General features: G+C 37.5%; 1 protein-coding gene across 2 annotated transcripts in view; it reads left to right on the plus strand.

The window, feature by feature from the left end:
* The first annotated feature begins 1,018 nt into the window (after nt 1–1,018).
* The window catches only part of chn1 (chimerin 1), a 48,163-nt gene continuing 32,756 nt past the window's right edge, over nt 1,019–16,425 (plus strand). The window contains exons 1-6 of one of the 2 annotated variants that reach the window (XM_037539260.1): nt 1,019–1,108; nt 1,441–1,561; nt 6,645–6,683; nt 8,114–8,169; nt 14,147–14,178; nt 14,287–14,400. In XM_037539260.1, the coding sequence (XP_037395157.1) occupies nt 1,543–1,561; nt 6,645–6,683; nt 8,114–8,169; nt 14,147–14,178; nt 14,287–14,400 (260 nt within the window). In that variant the 5' untranslated portion in view covers nt 1,019–1,108; nt 1,441–1,542. Of the gene's footprint in view, nt 1,109–1,308; nt 1,328–1,440; nt 1,562–6,644; nt 6,684–8,113; nt 8,170–14,146; nt 14,179–14,286; nt 14,401–16,425 lie in introns of those variants that run through there. The other variant, XM_037539261.1, reaches the window with a different exon arrangement.

A 16,425-nucleotide genomic window follows, 5' to 3' on the forward strand; every position in this document is an offset into this window, starting at 1 on the left:
ATGAGTTGGGGTCATGTAGCATAACTGTGTTTAGGACAGTGTGTTTAAACAGGAGTGCCCGATTTCTGCCTTTCTCTGCACACCTGATTCAACTCATTAGCTCAGTAAGGTTCCCTATAGGATAGAGTGGGGGAAACAAAAAATGTGCAGAACACTGATTGGGCTGAAGGACTGAGTTGGTGAAATTAATATGTGACAGTGTGTTATGTAGGGGACATCGTTTTCAATTTGTCTTAAATTGACACTCAGGCCAGAATGAGATCCCTATCCCATCCCTATTCCTCCTACAACTGTGCTTCTAAAGCCTCTGCATCAAGATTTTCCAGTTTAAATGAAACCCCTTTCTGGTGATGTATCAAGAAGGACCTTTAGAAAAAAACACAATCACTTTGAGGTGTATATTTGAGGGCAGACTGTTTGATTGCTATTTGGCTAATGCTGAAAGAACCTAGTTAACCTAGCTACTGGTACTGCTAGGAAGGCAAGTGCCACATCTGCTATTAGCCAATGGTTGCAAGACTTATTTGCATAATGCATGCTGGGTACTGTAATGAGAAATGAGACAAAAACACAAAAATGAGACAAAAACGTGACTCTAAATTATGAATTAAAAACAGTATGACTGAGGGATGTACAGCTGCACTACAAAATATTACATAAAAACAACATATTTAATGCCAGTTTTAGACCAGAATGACTTTAAGCCTGGCTTGACAATAATCTTCCTTTATTCAGTCCCCCAGTAAAATTATTTTTTATTTAATAATCCATCTTACATAATCTCCCTTTTGGCTCACTGAAGAAGCTAACACTATAAGCATCAACTGTCTGAAACTAGAACTTAAACTATTACTTGACACCTCACAAATAAACTCCACCCGCTTGCTCAACGATAGTGATTTCATCTTGGGGAAAGTCCGTGTTGTATGTGTTCATGTTATCTGAGTGGATAAACTTTCAGTCAGAGCGGCATCGTTTCCGTGGCGCGCGCCGCCGTCTCCATGGTAACACGCCATGAAGAGGCTGCAGCAGTCCCCGAGGAGAACGGGAGCTCGCGGTCATGTGCTCTCACAAGATGGCGACTCCAATACAGGGGTACAGATACAGAGTGAGTCGGGGCTTCCAGGGCTGCACATTGTTAGCAAGCGATTTGTGAAAATTAACACTGGTGGACCGTCTTGTCGTCTGTCGACACAGCCTCGTTTGGGGGCTGGTTTGGTGCAGAGTTCAGAGAGCTTTCAGAAGGCACGCTAACAGTAATCCGCCAGTGTGGTTGTGCCCAGCGAGGCTAGCTGCTGAAATTGATGAGGCTGGATGAACTGACTCAGTGGGGTTCAAAGTTTAGCTTTATATAGGCGGAGTAGCCGACTTACATCATTACGCAGTTAGCCAGAGCCTTGGTACTCAACTAATAGACCCTTTTTGTTTGTTTTCATACAGGCTGTTTGGTGAATTCGACATTTTCTGCATGGGATATCTCTGAAAGAGGGAGAACTTGCAGCTGCAGTGCAAAGCTTTGTCTATCGGAATTACAGCTCTAACATGGCTATCCATGTCTTTGGTAAGTTGCACAATGCACATCCTTTCGTGTTATGTTTATATTTTCTGCAGTATGAGTACGAGTCGTTTCCTAAACGGAACGCGTTTTGCTGGAAACCAGCAGAGCCCCTCAGGGCGTGTAGCCTTTTGGCAGCGTTTTGCATTCGCCGTCGCGGGAATCAACAATAGACTGGTCACGGGAATCTGATAGAGGGAATGTTCAGCCCAGCCAACAGGTTAGCTGGGGCATGTCGCTTTGAACACGGACAGGCTAACGCGATCGTCACTGCTAGCCGTGTTTACAGCTGATTGTGCCCTAAAGGCGTATTTCTGTTTCTTCTTGGGATGTTAGGACAACTATGGCCCTACCTGCTTTCGCTAGCTGTGCAATACATTTCTAAAAAATCGGAAGAAAGAGAGTGCTATATCATTTCATTCTTCCCTTTAGGCACTTCCACTAAGCTTCAGCTGTTTTGTTTGTACAGCTTTTGAAGTCTCATCAGTTAAAGAGAGGGAACAGTTGGCGTTGTCATGCCGTGGACACTTCAGATGCTAGTTGAACAGATCACTTATATCTGTAAATATTAGTTGCACCACCTCACTTGAGTGCCGGTAAGATTCATAGGACTACTTAAAATGCTAAATGCAAACTGGAATGAAGTAAAGCTCGAATGTCTCAAACACTTGTTGGCAGAATGACTAGTCATGGAGAGGAAATGTTCTGCCCTGGAGCTCTTATCTCTGGATGGGGGAGCAGCCATTTTCTATCAATATTTAATGCTGAATCATAGGAGGAGCACAATTGGCGGAGGGGCAGGAAAACTGCCAAGGGTGGAAGATAAATCCTAATTTAACTTGAAGCTCCGTCTTCAACACAGCTGGATTAGAGCCACAGTGACTTCCTTCCTGTGGTCCTGCACATGTGACTTTATGATAAGAAATTTCAAAGTGTTCTCTCAGGTGATGGGCCATTAGATTTATTATTACTAATTTTTTTTAATGTATTTTTGGGGTTGAGTCTTTATTTCAAAGGAAGTCAATGGGAATCATATATAATTTGGTTGCCATTTGCTTTGGTATTGGTAAGATGTAATAAAACAGTGATCATTGCAGCTCACGCAAAGCATTTCACTCTCAGTCTAAAAGCTTTTCAGAATTACTGAAAATGTCTGTAAATAGAAAATGTTTCAAAGTGCTGTAAATAAAAACGCAAGGGAAACTGTTGCCAGTTCAGTCTCTCAGGAACTTCCTTTCCTGTCAGTAAGGCGTTGAATAGAGAGAGAGCGAGAGTGAGAGAGAACAAGTGTTTAGTGTTGTGAAGAAGGGCCAGGTTTTTAAGAGGGCTTGTGTGGTTTTGGCCAAAACCTCTCCCCTCCAGGGGCCCATTGTTCTGGGAGTGCTCACACTGGGACATTTCTGCAAGGTTTTCCTGTCTGCAGCTGTTCATGAAGCCCATATAGAGTAACCAGGTATATGTGCCTCTCTTCATTTTCAAAGGCTCATGAATGAACATTCATCTGATTCTTTTATTGAACCCCTAATTCTGCAGCTTTAATTTTGTCTGCATCTTCTGCGTATCAGTCATAAAAAGTAAACTTTAAATAGAAACGTTGATCTCACATTCATGCTGTTTCAGATACATTTCAGATATTTAACATGTAAAATAAAAATAAAATTGTTTGAAAGAGAGCCTCTCTAATAATCTAATAATTAGGTTCTTTCACCCATTATTAGTGGTAACCCTGATCAGAATCCTACTTGGCACATGAAAGTTTTGTGTTATTAAGAGGGTTGTTTGGCAAGCAGCATTGAGTTTACTGGCGATTCAAATTTATATAATGTTTTTCACCATTCAGATAATGACATAATTTATATAAAAAATAAATTCCTAAGTAAGTAATGTTTATTGTATTGCTCATTTAAAGGCACTGAGTGCTTTAACAGGTGAAGTCAAAAGATTTACAGAGAAAAACCAATGTGAAAACCAAGGAACAGCCATTTACTATTAAACACACACACATTTTCTAAGCCGCTTGTCCCTCAGGGTCATGGGGATACACCCTGGGTAGGTCGCCAGTCCTTCACAGGACAGACAGACAGACAGGCATACACAATCACACACACACCTAGGGGCAAATGTAGCATGTCCAGTTGGCCTAACTGCATATCTTTGGACTGTGGGAGGAAACCCATGCAGACACAGGGAGAACATGTGAACTCCACAGTGTGAGAAATTATTATTATTATTATTATTATTATTATTTGTATTATTATTATTATTAATAATAATAATCATAATCATTATAATAATAATTATTATTATTTATTTTTATTTTACATTTACAGCATTTAGCAGACACTCTTATCCAGAGCGACTTACAAGAAGTGCTTTGTCTATCTAGAGAAAGTATCTTTGCTAGTTACCAATAGCTTAGAGAAAAGACAGTCCTGAGCTCAGATACTGCTACAAAAGTCACTGAAGATACAGAGAGAAAAAGGAACAGAGTTGAACACCGTACAAAGCCGTACAATGCAATGCAATACCAGTAAACTACAATACACAGTGCATTCAACAATAAAGTAAACTACAGTACACAGTCCAATACAATAAAATATAATATATAAGTGCAGCACAGTATATTGCAAACAATACTTAATTCAATGCTCATTTAAGTGCTGTGCAAAGAGATGTGTCTTCAGTCTGCGTTTGAAGACAGCAAAAGACTCTGCTGTTCGGACAGCCAGTGGGAGTTCATTCCACCACCTGGGTGCCAGTACAGAGAACATTTTCGACGCTTATCTTCCACGCGCCTTGAAGGGTGGCAGGTCAAGCCGAGTTGTACTCGAAGCTTGAAGGGCTCATTTCACCATTGCCATCAAGTAGGTAGGTGCTGGTCCATTTATGGCTTTGTAGGCAGGCATTAGGGAAGCCAGTGAAAGGAGCGCCGCTGTGGGGTGACGTGGCTGAACTTGGGGAGATTGAAGACAAGCCATGCTGCCGCAATAGTATTGTTATAATAGTATTGTTATAATGTACTGAAATAGTTGGAAACGGTCTCACAATGTTTGAATTTATAAAGTTAAGAATAAACTTGGATTAACTTTCACAAGGGTAAAATATATATATAAATATAACTTATTTAGGGGCGGCACGGTGGCGTGGTGGGTAGCGCTGTCGCCTCACAGCGAGGAGCTCCGGTTTCCTCCCGCAGTCCAAAGACATGCAGTCAGGCTAATTGGACATGCTGAATTGCCCCTAGGTGTGAGTGTGTGAGTGACTGTCTGTGTCTGTCTGTCTGCCCTGCGATGGACTGGCGACCTGTCCAGGGTGTATCCTGCCTTCTGCCCGAAGACTGCTGGGATAGGCTCCAGCATCCCCCCGCGACTCTGATGGAGAAGCGGCTTAGAAAACATTGATTATTTATTTATTTTATTTATTTTTATTATTAGGGATGGTATATTGGAAACAGTGGGTACTGTGCTGACATCACGCTCATTACGTAATATGATGTTGGTTGTGCGTTTCTTCCTGTGGGGTATTAGAGTTATTGAGTAGTTTGAGACTACTGAGCCTAGTGATAGCCTACTTTAGATTCTTATTTTAAGTGAAGTACTTCAATAAAAAAAATCATGTTTTAAAGCATTTAAACAAAGTCTTTAAAGAAAAAGTGGTATCTTGCCATCTTTAATATTATTTATACTAATAATTTATCATGCACCAAAATAAAAATTCTTCTGTATTGCACTTTATATAGAAGAATGTATATTTTATATATTTACTATAGAGTATGTTGCAAAGTAAGTGTGACTAGCTTGCAAAAGGGGACTTGATTGGACTGTGTTTTTCACATGCTTTTTGTTTATCACTGTCACTCCAGTATTGCCTTTTATACTGGTATACCTCCCTTAACTTGTGATTCACTCATTCACTGCCCATATTCTTCCTCTTTATTGCTTTTAGGCTTTTCTGCCTCACTGTGCTAATGTTTAAAACTGACCAGTAAAGGTCATTTTCTTTTTCCTTTTTTTTTGTGTATAAATGAGGTGTTGTGATAATTTCTCAGGAATTATACTAGTTATACTGCTCATCACAGTTGTATTGCATCAGTCTTACTAGGAATTTGACTTTGAGTTTTGTTCACATTCAGCCCCTTCTCAATTCTTTGCAACTGAATTCCTGCATAAAAGTACATGTGTGAAAGGAACTTAATTAGCGAGTGACTGACCCAGCTGTTCTGAGGGTAAGAACAATGGTTCAGCTCTCCCTTTCAGTGGTACTGGCCAATCGTCAGTGTCTATTGGATCACAGTGTATATTTATATCGGAAAAATAACATGAATTGGACGTGTCAGTGGGGTCCAGGCATTGACATGTAAATAAAATAAATCCTATAAATTACATGAAACACACCCTAATTCATGCAGTAATCAGAGGTTAAAGCTTTGTAGTTTTAAAATGTACAGTCGTTAATTTTTCTTCCAAATTAAGTTCACATCTGTCTGAGTTTTTGGCTAAAATCTTTATAGCAACATGCAAATCAGATCAATGGAGAAAACAATTGATGTAGTGGGTATGAATTTATAATCTCTATACTGAATGTATATTAAGAAAATACACATCATTATTCCTCTTAATGTTTGTTTTGTTTTATTATTGACATATACAGTGTTAGATAGTATAACATTTCACAACCATTCATGAAGTTTAACATATTAATTGCTGTATGTAGTCAGTTCCCTTCCAATGCCCTCTCAACTTGTCAGCATGCTACATATTTCTATTGTAAGTTTTCCTCTTTCTCCTAAGGCCAGTGGTTTGTGAATGTTAGATCACAGCTGTTAGATCTAAAGTAGATAACTGTAACCCTTTTTTAGTCAAAGTACTGAAAGGTAAACTCTTTGGAGGATTTTTGTACCTAACAAAAATCTCTCTAAGCATGTGTACAAAAATGTCCACTAGGGGGTGCACTTTCTTTACTAAGACTATTACAGTAGATGGGACAAGTTCATGCAAGGTAACAAGTGAAGCAACGTCTTCACAGGGATTGAACATGTTGATTTCACTCCTCACCTGAATGATATTTGTCTGGTATTTCTTTCCGACAGATAATGATGAATATAGACCACCAGTATGGAAATCCTACTGTGAGTATAACCTTCTAAATGTAAAGTTGTGTTCTGTTCTAAGTTATAGCATTGATAGCTGGTCATTTTGGGCGGGTGGCATGTGTAAATGAACTATAATTGAACAGCTAGTGGATGATTTCACATTTTGAGCTTACGTATTTACTTTGTACTTAATTCATTAATATATGACCACAGGCTTGTGCACATTTGTCTTTCCACACAGGCTCTTATCAAGCCATACATAAAAATACCTGCTTGCCCTTTAACAGTAGCACTGGGATGTTAAGTGGTTTTTAAAAATTGATAAATTGGAACACAATTATTGATATCGTCCATGTTTTTTGTTTTGTTTTTAATTTTTTTCTTCAAACCGTGGGTGTTTTTCTGTAACATATTCTGTTTATCTATGACAGAATGTGCATCTAGGACCTTTCCAAGCCAAGTTTTATTAACCCTTTCCCAGAAACATGTTTTTGGAAACATTTTGAAAATCAGAATTTATGGTTGCAATATGGACAATACAGACATAGCTAGGAGCTGTGTTGTGGAAAGCTATTTTCGTAGTGCATTTTATCTTCGAAGATTAAAGTTTTACACATTTTTCCATTAGGGATTAAAGATACAAATAGGACACATACTGATCTGCACAGAGGGATAGTGTTCTTGAAGATGGGCGAACATGTTTGGTGTGTTTCCTCCTTTGGCACGCTTCCAAAATTTCCAAATCATTGTTTTTAATAGCGCTGGTGCTCCATGACTTTTAAATGTGTGATGCACTGAGCCATGGAGCAAGTGCTTGTGCAGGCGCGGAGCTTCAAACAGATTGGAGTGCAAACTGCTCATGCATACAAAATACAAAGAAAATAATGTTCAACAGCTCCTCAATTCATTATTGATAATTATCAGTATGTGTTCCCAGCCCTAATTAACTAATTTTGGTAAATGCAAAGATGGGGTTTTTCCTACTCAAATGTTTTCATGTTTCAGAAGTTTGCTGACTTTGCAACCTAAAAAATATTAGGTCACAACAGTTAATAAATGTTTTAATCTTGTGGGCAAGTCTCATTTATGCAGGCAAAGCAAATGTTTTTCTTTTTATGAACTGCAGCATCACTGGTTACCTTTACACAAGCTGTAATGTTGAGCTGGCGCATAATGCCTTTGTAAATTCATGTAGAATAAATAATCATGCTGATACTTCCCTGCTGGTTGATCATCTGTCAGCGTTGCACCCCCTGTTGACACATTCTGAAATTACCTGTGCGCCAGGCTGTTTTCTTATACCACCATGAAGGAATGTGCATTGATCTCATAATAAATCTGTTTATTGTTCAGTCTGTTTCTAATGTGCATGTGTATGTTGGAGGGTTTAGCTTTGAATTTGCCATAATAATTTGCTGCTCTTGATTAAATGTGCACCATTTTTAATCGCACTATTTATGATGTAGTGTATCAGCTCCAGCAGGAGGCGCCACACCCACGCCGGGTCACTTGCACTTGTGAGGTGAGCACAGAATTCTCTATTCAGTATTTGTCTTTTGAAGCAAATACAGTAACCCTTCATCATAATTCCTAATTGATTTCTTACCAAGAAACTCAAATTATACTTAGAATGTACAAAAAAATACTTATTTCCTATGTCTTGACTTTACATTCTCAGAATTGTTGCAGTGATTGATTACCTCTTATTGTAATTGTTCTTTTTGTTTTGTCAATTTTGATGTATATAGTAATATTAATGTGATAGGATTAGTGTGTTTATTGATAAGTAGGTCATCAGTAACTATTCGTTTTAATTAGATGTGTACACGTGTGTGTGTGTGTGTGTGTGTGTGTGTGTGTGTGTGTGTGTGTGTGTGTGTGTGTGTGTGTGTGTGTGTGTGAGAGAGAGAGAGTGTGTGTAGTTTAGCTGCAATATAAACGGTATGTTAAACAGTGAGAGGTCCCTAACAAAGAATGCAGACTGCCCCCCTTTCTTCTAACCAGCAGAACCAGATTAGTCAGGCAGATAGAAACCTTAATTAAGGAAAGCGTAAGGTAATGCTTCTGAATTATTCATCTGTATTATCATTATAGTGTCTAGTCTGACAGTGCTGTAAGTTGGAGAAGATAGCTGAAGGTAGCCCTAGTTGATTGGGTGTTTATAGACGAGGTAGAAATGCTCCTCAGGGGAAAAGTTGATCCTAGTAACACCTTTCTCAGCTGAGAGCTTTTTTTGAGACTAAAATTGCAAACATGTGGTCATTGTAATACATAATGTACATGTGAATATTATAATTTCTTGTTGATTAGGGACAGCATGCAGCAGTTTGGCTTTTTCATGTACTAGCAGTATGATTGATTTTCAAAATGGTCTCATCCAGCTCAGTATGAGGGACCAAAACAAAGAAGGAAGATGGTCAGGGGAGAGGTAGAGCTGACCAAATGATGGTCTCTCCTGCTGTTACTATAATTTGACTGCTACTAATGTACATACACTTACATCTCCCAGTGCTCCATCTCAGCAGTCTGGATGCACACTTAATTAGTGGAGTATTAACATGCAGTGATATTTACACAAATCATGATTTCAAGTGCATGTTGAATGTTTGCATGTTGTTTTTTTTTTTCTAGAGGTCATTAACTTTTCCTTTTTCATGCTGGGGGCCTTTTTCTCCTATTTTTCATGCACGAGGACAATTTTTCATGCTGGAGACTTGCTGAAAAAGGCCTGTTATTGAAAAGCACATTTTCCCCTGGGCAAAGGGGTTGTATGCATGTGGCAATAGGTTTAACCCTGTATAATCCCCACAAACTGGTCCAAAAAACCTGATTTACATCTCATTCAGATTATGCTAATAAGTCACCAGTGTCCCGAAGCAAACCTTCAACATGAGCCCCCTCACTGTGTTTTCGGTGCAAACCCTACACATCCATCGTTTCTGATACACCTCTCAGATGGGTTATTATGCAGATTTTGTGAGGATTCTGTCTTCTGTTATATGGACTATTCAGAAAATAGACTTTAAGGTTACTGAAGCAGTATATTTTGCAGTGTATTTAGAGTAATTGGCTGCAATTATGAATGCATTTATTTCCATTACTGTGCCTGGCGACTGAGCCCTATTCGTCATGCATGATCTGCCCTGTGGTCCTGCATAGATTTAACAGTATTAGCCAAAGATGCTGCAGTCTATTGAATTGGTAAACAGACACTCAAATAGAAATTGGTGGTCTTCCTATATAAACAGCTTTGGTGTTGGCTGTTTTCTGTTGAACATTTGGAAGGTTGGTGAGAAATAAAAGTAGCTAGGTTTTGTTCACAAGAGCAAAAGCTATAAATTGAACATTTTGTTTAGTGATGCACAGTACTATCGGAATCATAACTGTATTGATAAAAAATTGCTTTCAAAATGATCTGCTTTAAATTGCTTTAAAAATTATCAGACAGATTGATGATATTTCAAACCAGTATTTAAAAATGTTAATTGTACTTTGAAATTGTCTACTGTGCTAAAATGTCAATTTGTATATTTGCAGTTTTTGTATTAGTGTCAGTATCCACATCAATAGTTATGTACATAAAGTATCAGATAATGGCACCACTCTACAATTCCCATGTCATTACATTGTTTCATTTTGTTTATTTACATATTCTTTCTCTATGTAGCAGTACTATTATTTACCAGTTTTCTACACTTTAGAGCTGCAGTAAAACAAATTGCTGTGGCACAATGATATTTCTTCCAAAAGTAATGCTGTGCTAGTCATAAAATGTAACATAGGACATTGCAATGGTATTTGAATAAATTCTCATAAAAGAAGGAATCTATGAGGCAAACATAATATGTTCTCCTATAGAAGCATCAGATAAAGCACTGGATGCCTTTTATTGTTTCAGTACTTGTAGGTTGTCACCAGGTGATTATTTAGTACACCCAAGCCCACTGTGCAAGTGCATTGGGGTAACAGAAGCTGTAATAATCTGCGGCCTTTCTACATCACAGCAAAGTTACCAGTATACTTACAGTGTTGGTACACTTTACACATCTATACACAAATCCACCATAATGGCCCTTGCTCTAACCTCTGTACCAGCAGGCAGGTCATTCCTCTCTGTGTCGTGCAATAAGAGCAGCCGTTGTTAGACCCCTCAGGTCCATTGTTTCTCCAAATCCTTAAGTACTTAAGTTGACTTCATTATTAGGTCTAATCAGTGTAGATGCCTGAGACTCTTTCCAATAATCGCACACTGTAAAGCTGCAGGTACAGCTTCGTGCTTTGGGCTTTGTTTGTCCTGTGGTCTGGTAATTGGATTGTTTCTCCAAGTTGGTGATTGTGGATTTAATCTGTTCTTTCTTTGTCTTTAGAATGCATAAGCACATGTTAATACCTGCTTTAAGCAGTTCCAGCCGCTAACAAACATATTTTGAAGATGTTTTTTATATATATATATATATATATATATATATATATATATATATATATATATATATATATATATATATATATATATATAAACATCCATCTTTAATAACAACACGGCACTAATTTCATCGAATCAGATTATTTTGGATTTCACCAACTGCAGGCAATGGCTTTATAAAGAACCATGAAGCTGGTTGGATGGTTAAATGATGGAGAACCTGTTGTATATGTTTTTTTAAAGGAATGACTCTGTATAGCACTAAAAAGAGTTTCATTATTGTTACAAGTCAGATAATTCACTGCTACATGTCTATGCAGCTGAGATTAGTTTTTGAAGCAGTGGGATGGATTCTAGATCAATTATGTCTAAACTAGGGGCAGCACAGGCAGTCTATTGGAGGGGCTGTACTGTGTTGGTGTTCTGTACTATTTTCATACTCTCAATCTCTGTGATGTAGTCTAGGGCATTTGTTCATTATTAATCAGAGCTCAGGGCTGTGATGGTACTGACTTCTTCTTATGGTTCAGTAACCATTCAGGTTAGTGCTGCGTTGTCCTTCTACCAGCTCCTTACACACATGTACACACACTTTTCTGAGAGCTAACTGACTTAAATATTTGTCAGAGTGTTAGATTATTTGTTTTATTTATTTAGTTTTTTTGTTATCTTGCCTATGTGGTATGATTGTGGGTGAGTTAGAGGGAGTGTGAGAGCAAGAACAAATGAGTGAATGAGAGAAAGACATAGAGGGACAATTCAGCAGTCCCCTTGAGCCATTACAGTGTGACCCATTTTTGTGGCTCCTTCAGGCTCAGGTCCTCTTTGTCTGTGATAGTACAGATTTTCTTTACTCATACTCTCTGCTCCCTAAGATTTTTTCATTTTAAAACACTGTTTAGTATACGTTCTGTATATTTGTGTAACTGCTTGTGTTTGTTTTGTTTCTAATTTCAGGCAATTTTGTATTATCATTTCAATTTTTCATCTTTTGATTATTCTCTGTGGTCCATCATTAGATCAGATTAGACCAGAGTAGATTGAGTTCATCATCTGCCATAGTGGAAATTTTTCTTGGGCTTCTCCTTTTACAAAGGCTATTATACAGAGTGCCCAAAACAAATGCATACTAAATACAAACAGTAAGCAATCATGCTGTAAAGTAAGCAGTAGAGATGAACCATTTAGTTTTTGGGATGATGCCGTTAGCCTTTTAGCATGATTGGACAATATCCTTAGAGGGTAGACATGTACATGATGCACAGTATGCATCACAATGTGTAATTTTTCTGAGGTTTGATAAGTTGGAACAGACCAAAAAAACAGAAGTGCCACACTAAAAAATGCTCTCTATGCTATCTAAGTAAAGCATAGTAAAGTAAAGAAGGTTTGAAGGGTCTTTATGCTTTGTGCTTCCGTGAGCACATTGCTATTGAGAATAGTACCAGATTATCAGAGTACCAAGTACCAAGTTAATCAGAATCCAGAGTTTTATTACCATTTATTGCAAAATAACAAACATTTTAAGACATTAAAATTAGACAGGTTCAGTCTTTGCTTTCCTGAATCGTGTACACACACGATCACCTGTCACTATGTAGCATGGATACGTATTACCCCTATAGCTCCAGACCCTGCTCGTCTCACCCTGCCTGCCTCCCTCCCTACATGAACACACGTCAGCACCACTTACTTTAAGCCATATTAAATAGAGTGAATTGTGTAATCACAAACTCATTCTTTCAGCATCTTTATATCTTATTATTATGGGCAACTGCTCTTCACTCTGCCATGTGGTTTTCATCATAATATAAAGCTGAATAGGTGGTGTGTTTGATGGCTGACAGTATACAGATGGCATTTGTTTCTTGTGGAAGCAATGAGCATTATGCAGCGTTTATTGTGTATTTTTCTAGTTGAGATATGCTGTGGTGTTTTTTTTTCTATTGAAAACATGCAAGTGTTTTTCAGCTCCCCTGAGCATTGTGAAACAGCCTTGTAAAATAATCCACCCTTAACTTTGACAGTACATACACAGGCATACATACACAGCATTTTTTTTATTTCACCCTCATTTTCCCCCTTTTTTTCTACCATATTTGTTATGCTGCAGTATAGTAAGACAAAGTGCAGTAAGTGTCTGTGTGTATTGATGCGGGAGGGAAGGCTGGTTATTGTGTTGTGAATACAGAAAAGGCAGCGCTCTGTGCATCTGCAAATGAGCCAATATCATTTTAATCTGCACTTGTTCCCTATTCATGTGCTTTCTGAAGATTGCCGCCTCACAGCCAGCTCAAGGTTAAACGGCTGGGCTTGCTGTTTGGGGTTTTATTATGCTAATGTGATAATACCCCATTTACAGTGGAACCCTGCTCATACATTATATATATCAGTCTCTGCTCTCCTATTGTTTAGTGGCTGTTGCTTACATTGTGATAAAAACACTAGGTGCTTCTAAATACACTTTTAAATACATTTTTATTATTAGCAAATTTTCTGCAGTTAACCTGGGTGGTTTAGCTCTAAGTTTAAAAAGACATCCTATATCTTAATAATAATAAGTATAATTTCCATTTACATTTCCATTTACAGCATTTAGCAGACGCTCTTATCCAAAGCAACTTACAAGAAGTGCTTTGTCTATCTAGAGAAAGTATCTTTGCTAGTTACCAATAGGTTAGAGAAAAAGACTGAGGTCAAGTACTACTAGATACAAAAGACACTGTATAATAATCACCACCATCATTGTCATCATGAATGTAATGATTTAAGTTTTGTTTAGCACCTTCCTCTGGTTCAATGTTGCTTTACAAGACAAACAAAATACATCAAGTAAGAGAGAATAGGAATCGATCAAATAAAAGTTCAAACAAGACGTGTTGGCGTGAGGGTGCATGTGGACTACTAGGTTTAGATGTGAATAGGATAGTACTCACTGAAGAGATTTGAAAGAGGAAAATGAGAACTTAAGTAGGCTCTGGGGATACAGTATCATAATTATTGACCATGCTGATGTTCTACTGTTTAATTAGATTGTAATGTATGTGCTTCTTTTTTCTCTTACTCTTTCTTTTAGGTTGAGAACCGACCAAAGTACTATGGACGAGAGTAAGATTCAGCACCTTTTTATTTTGAATTCTGTCATTAGCTCTTATTTTATTATCAGTAGACAGGATTAGTCTGTCTGTGATGTAAGTAATATTATGTCTTCCTCAGGTACCATGGCATGATCTCCAGAGAGGAGGCAGATCACCTGCTGAGTGTGGCAGAAGGAAGTTACCTTATTAGAGAGAGTCAGAGACAACCTGGGACCTACACCTTAGCATTACGGTCTGTGTCCTTCCACTTTTAATGGTCTGTGTCTTTCCCATTTGAACGTTGTCCATATATAGTCCTTCACTTATCATGACTACCAGTTATGCTTGACTTCTGTCCTTCCAGCTTTTCTACTTTATACTTGAAACTTAGTTTTAAGTTGAATTTGTGTTTATTATCAAGTCTATTTAAAGCTTCTCAGCTACTGTCCTGAGGGAAAAACATGTCTTCAGGCCTGGTCTAATTCTGTCACTTGTGCTATATTAAGTTTAGGTTATGTAATGCCTCACATATAGGGCTTTATCCTAGTCTGTGCTTGTAATTTCATAATTTATCATTCGTATCGGTTAATTAAATTCCATTTAGTTTTGCATAAGATGTGAACATTTTTCTCAGAGAGCAAATATATTCTAAGTGGATTTAATTTAATGCCAAATAAATAGGATTATCCTTTTTAATTTGGCTTCTTTGGATTTTTATCCTTTTTGAGTGAATTGGCTGTTTTAAAGCTGTTGCTTACTGATGCTGTCTATGTAGTAAAAGAACTTCTGTTGGTTTGTTCACTTTAAACAGGATTAGGGAAAAGGTTGCTCAGTCTGAGCTTTAGCTTAAATGTTTAGTGCACTACCCAGTGAAACTGTGTGTAATCCAGTGGCCAGTGTGTCTTTTTAGATTTTTTTTTTTTTTGTAACCTCTTTTACGCAATTGTGTTTGAAATGAGTATCAGGACTAGATGAACTGAAAGTGATGACCTGCAGTTTTATCAGTATCACCAAAAATATCGTTAACAATGAATCAATCAATCTTTGCAGAGCAGCCTAAATTTAAACTTACAGTCTCCTGAAGACAGGTTGAAACCTTAGATTGTTGTGACCACAGGGGAATCCAGTATTGGTTCACTCCTTGTTTAGTTATGATAACACAAATGCAGACAGAACTGGTAACTTTGAAAACAAAACACCATCATAATTAGTATGAAAAAAACATAAAACATATTTAAACATTAGCCTTAATGTGATATGTAACATATCATAACATCAAGTACATTTTAATGAAGAGACTAATGAAAAATAAGACATATTTAACAGAAACTAAGCAATATGGGTAGCTCCACCCCAGAGCTACAGTTTTTAAATATTTAAGGCTTTGTAAGAGTTCTTGTTTGAGTTTAAGAAGTGTGATCATTGAGAATATCTAGAATATCTATCTAGTACTGTAAAACAATTGGAGTATAGAATAAAATTAAAATAATTTTGTTAGCTGCTGTTATTGATTATTGCATATATTTTTTTTCTGGCCCCTAAAACTGATTGTGGTGTTGGTCACAAAATGTTCATGTAGCTCTGGCCTGTGTGTGTGTGTGTGTGTGTGTGTGTGTGTGTGTGTGTGTACACTCTCGAGCAAAGGCTGAGAACAGGGTAAGAGATTAAATCCTCTCTTAAAAGCTGCTCACCTGCTGATATGCAGTGCACATGGCATCCCTGAACTTTACACCCTTTTTTATTTAATTTCAGCTTTTTTCACCCTTTTTAATTAGTTGTTTGTCTTCATCATCTTAAACCTATTTATTGTGTACATTGTTTTTTTTTTTTTTTTTAAAGAGTCCAAGGTAGGTTTTTTTTTTTTTTCCTTTCAATTTCAGTTACTTTGGATCTTTATATATTTTTTTTACATTAATGTCCATTACAAATTCATAATGTTTCTTTCCTCCTGTAAAATTACCATTTTGGAGATGATGTTTTCTTCTGACAGTGATGATTTAGTTTTTAATGGCCCAAACTGGTATTTTAAATGAATGGAATGTAAAAATCAGTTTGTTATTTCAATAATGAATCAAATACAGTTTTTTTCCCAAAAGTGAAAGGTAACTGACTATTTAACACAGTGAGACATATGACTGATCACGTTTGGAGCAAAAATCTGACGATTCTCATTGTGCTTCCCTACTTAGAGTGACACTAGAATCTCTACCCAGTACTGTGTGCTGCAACTCAGTCATTAAGGGGTTACTGCCTCATTAAGCCCTCATAAATGAATGAT

The sequence above is a fragment of the Pygocentrus nattereri genome, chromosome 6 (assembly GCF_015220715.1).
Source record: "Pygocentrus nattereri isolate fPygNat1 chromosome 6, fPygNat1.pri, whole genome shotgun sequence".
Taxonomy (NCBI): domain Eukaryota; kingdom Metazoa; phylum Chordata; class Actinopteri; order Characiformes; family Serrasalmidae; genus Pygocentrus; species Pygocentrus nattereri.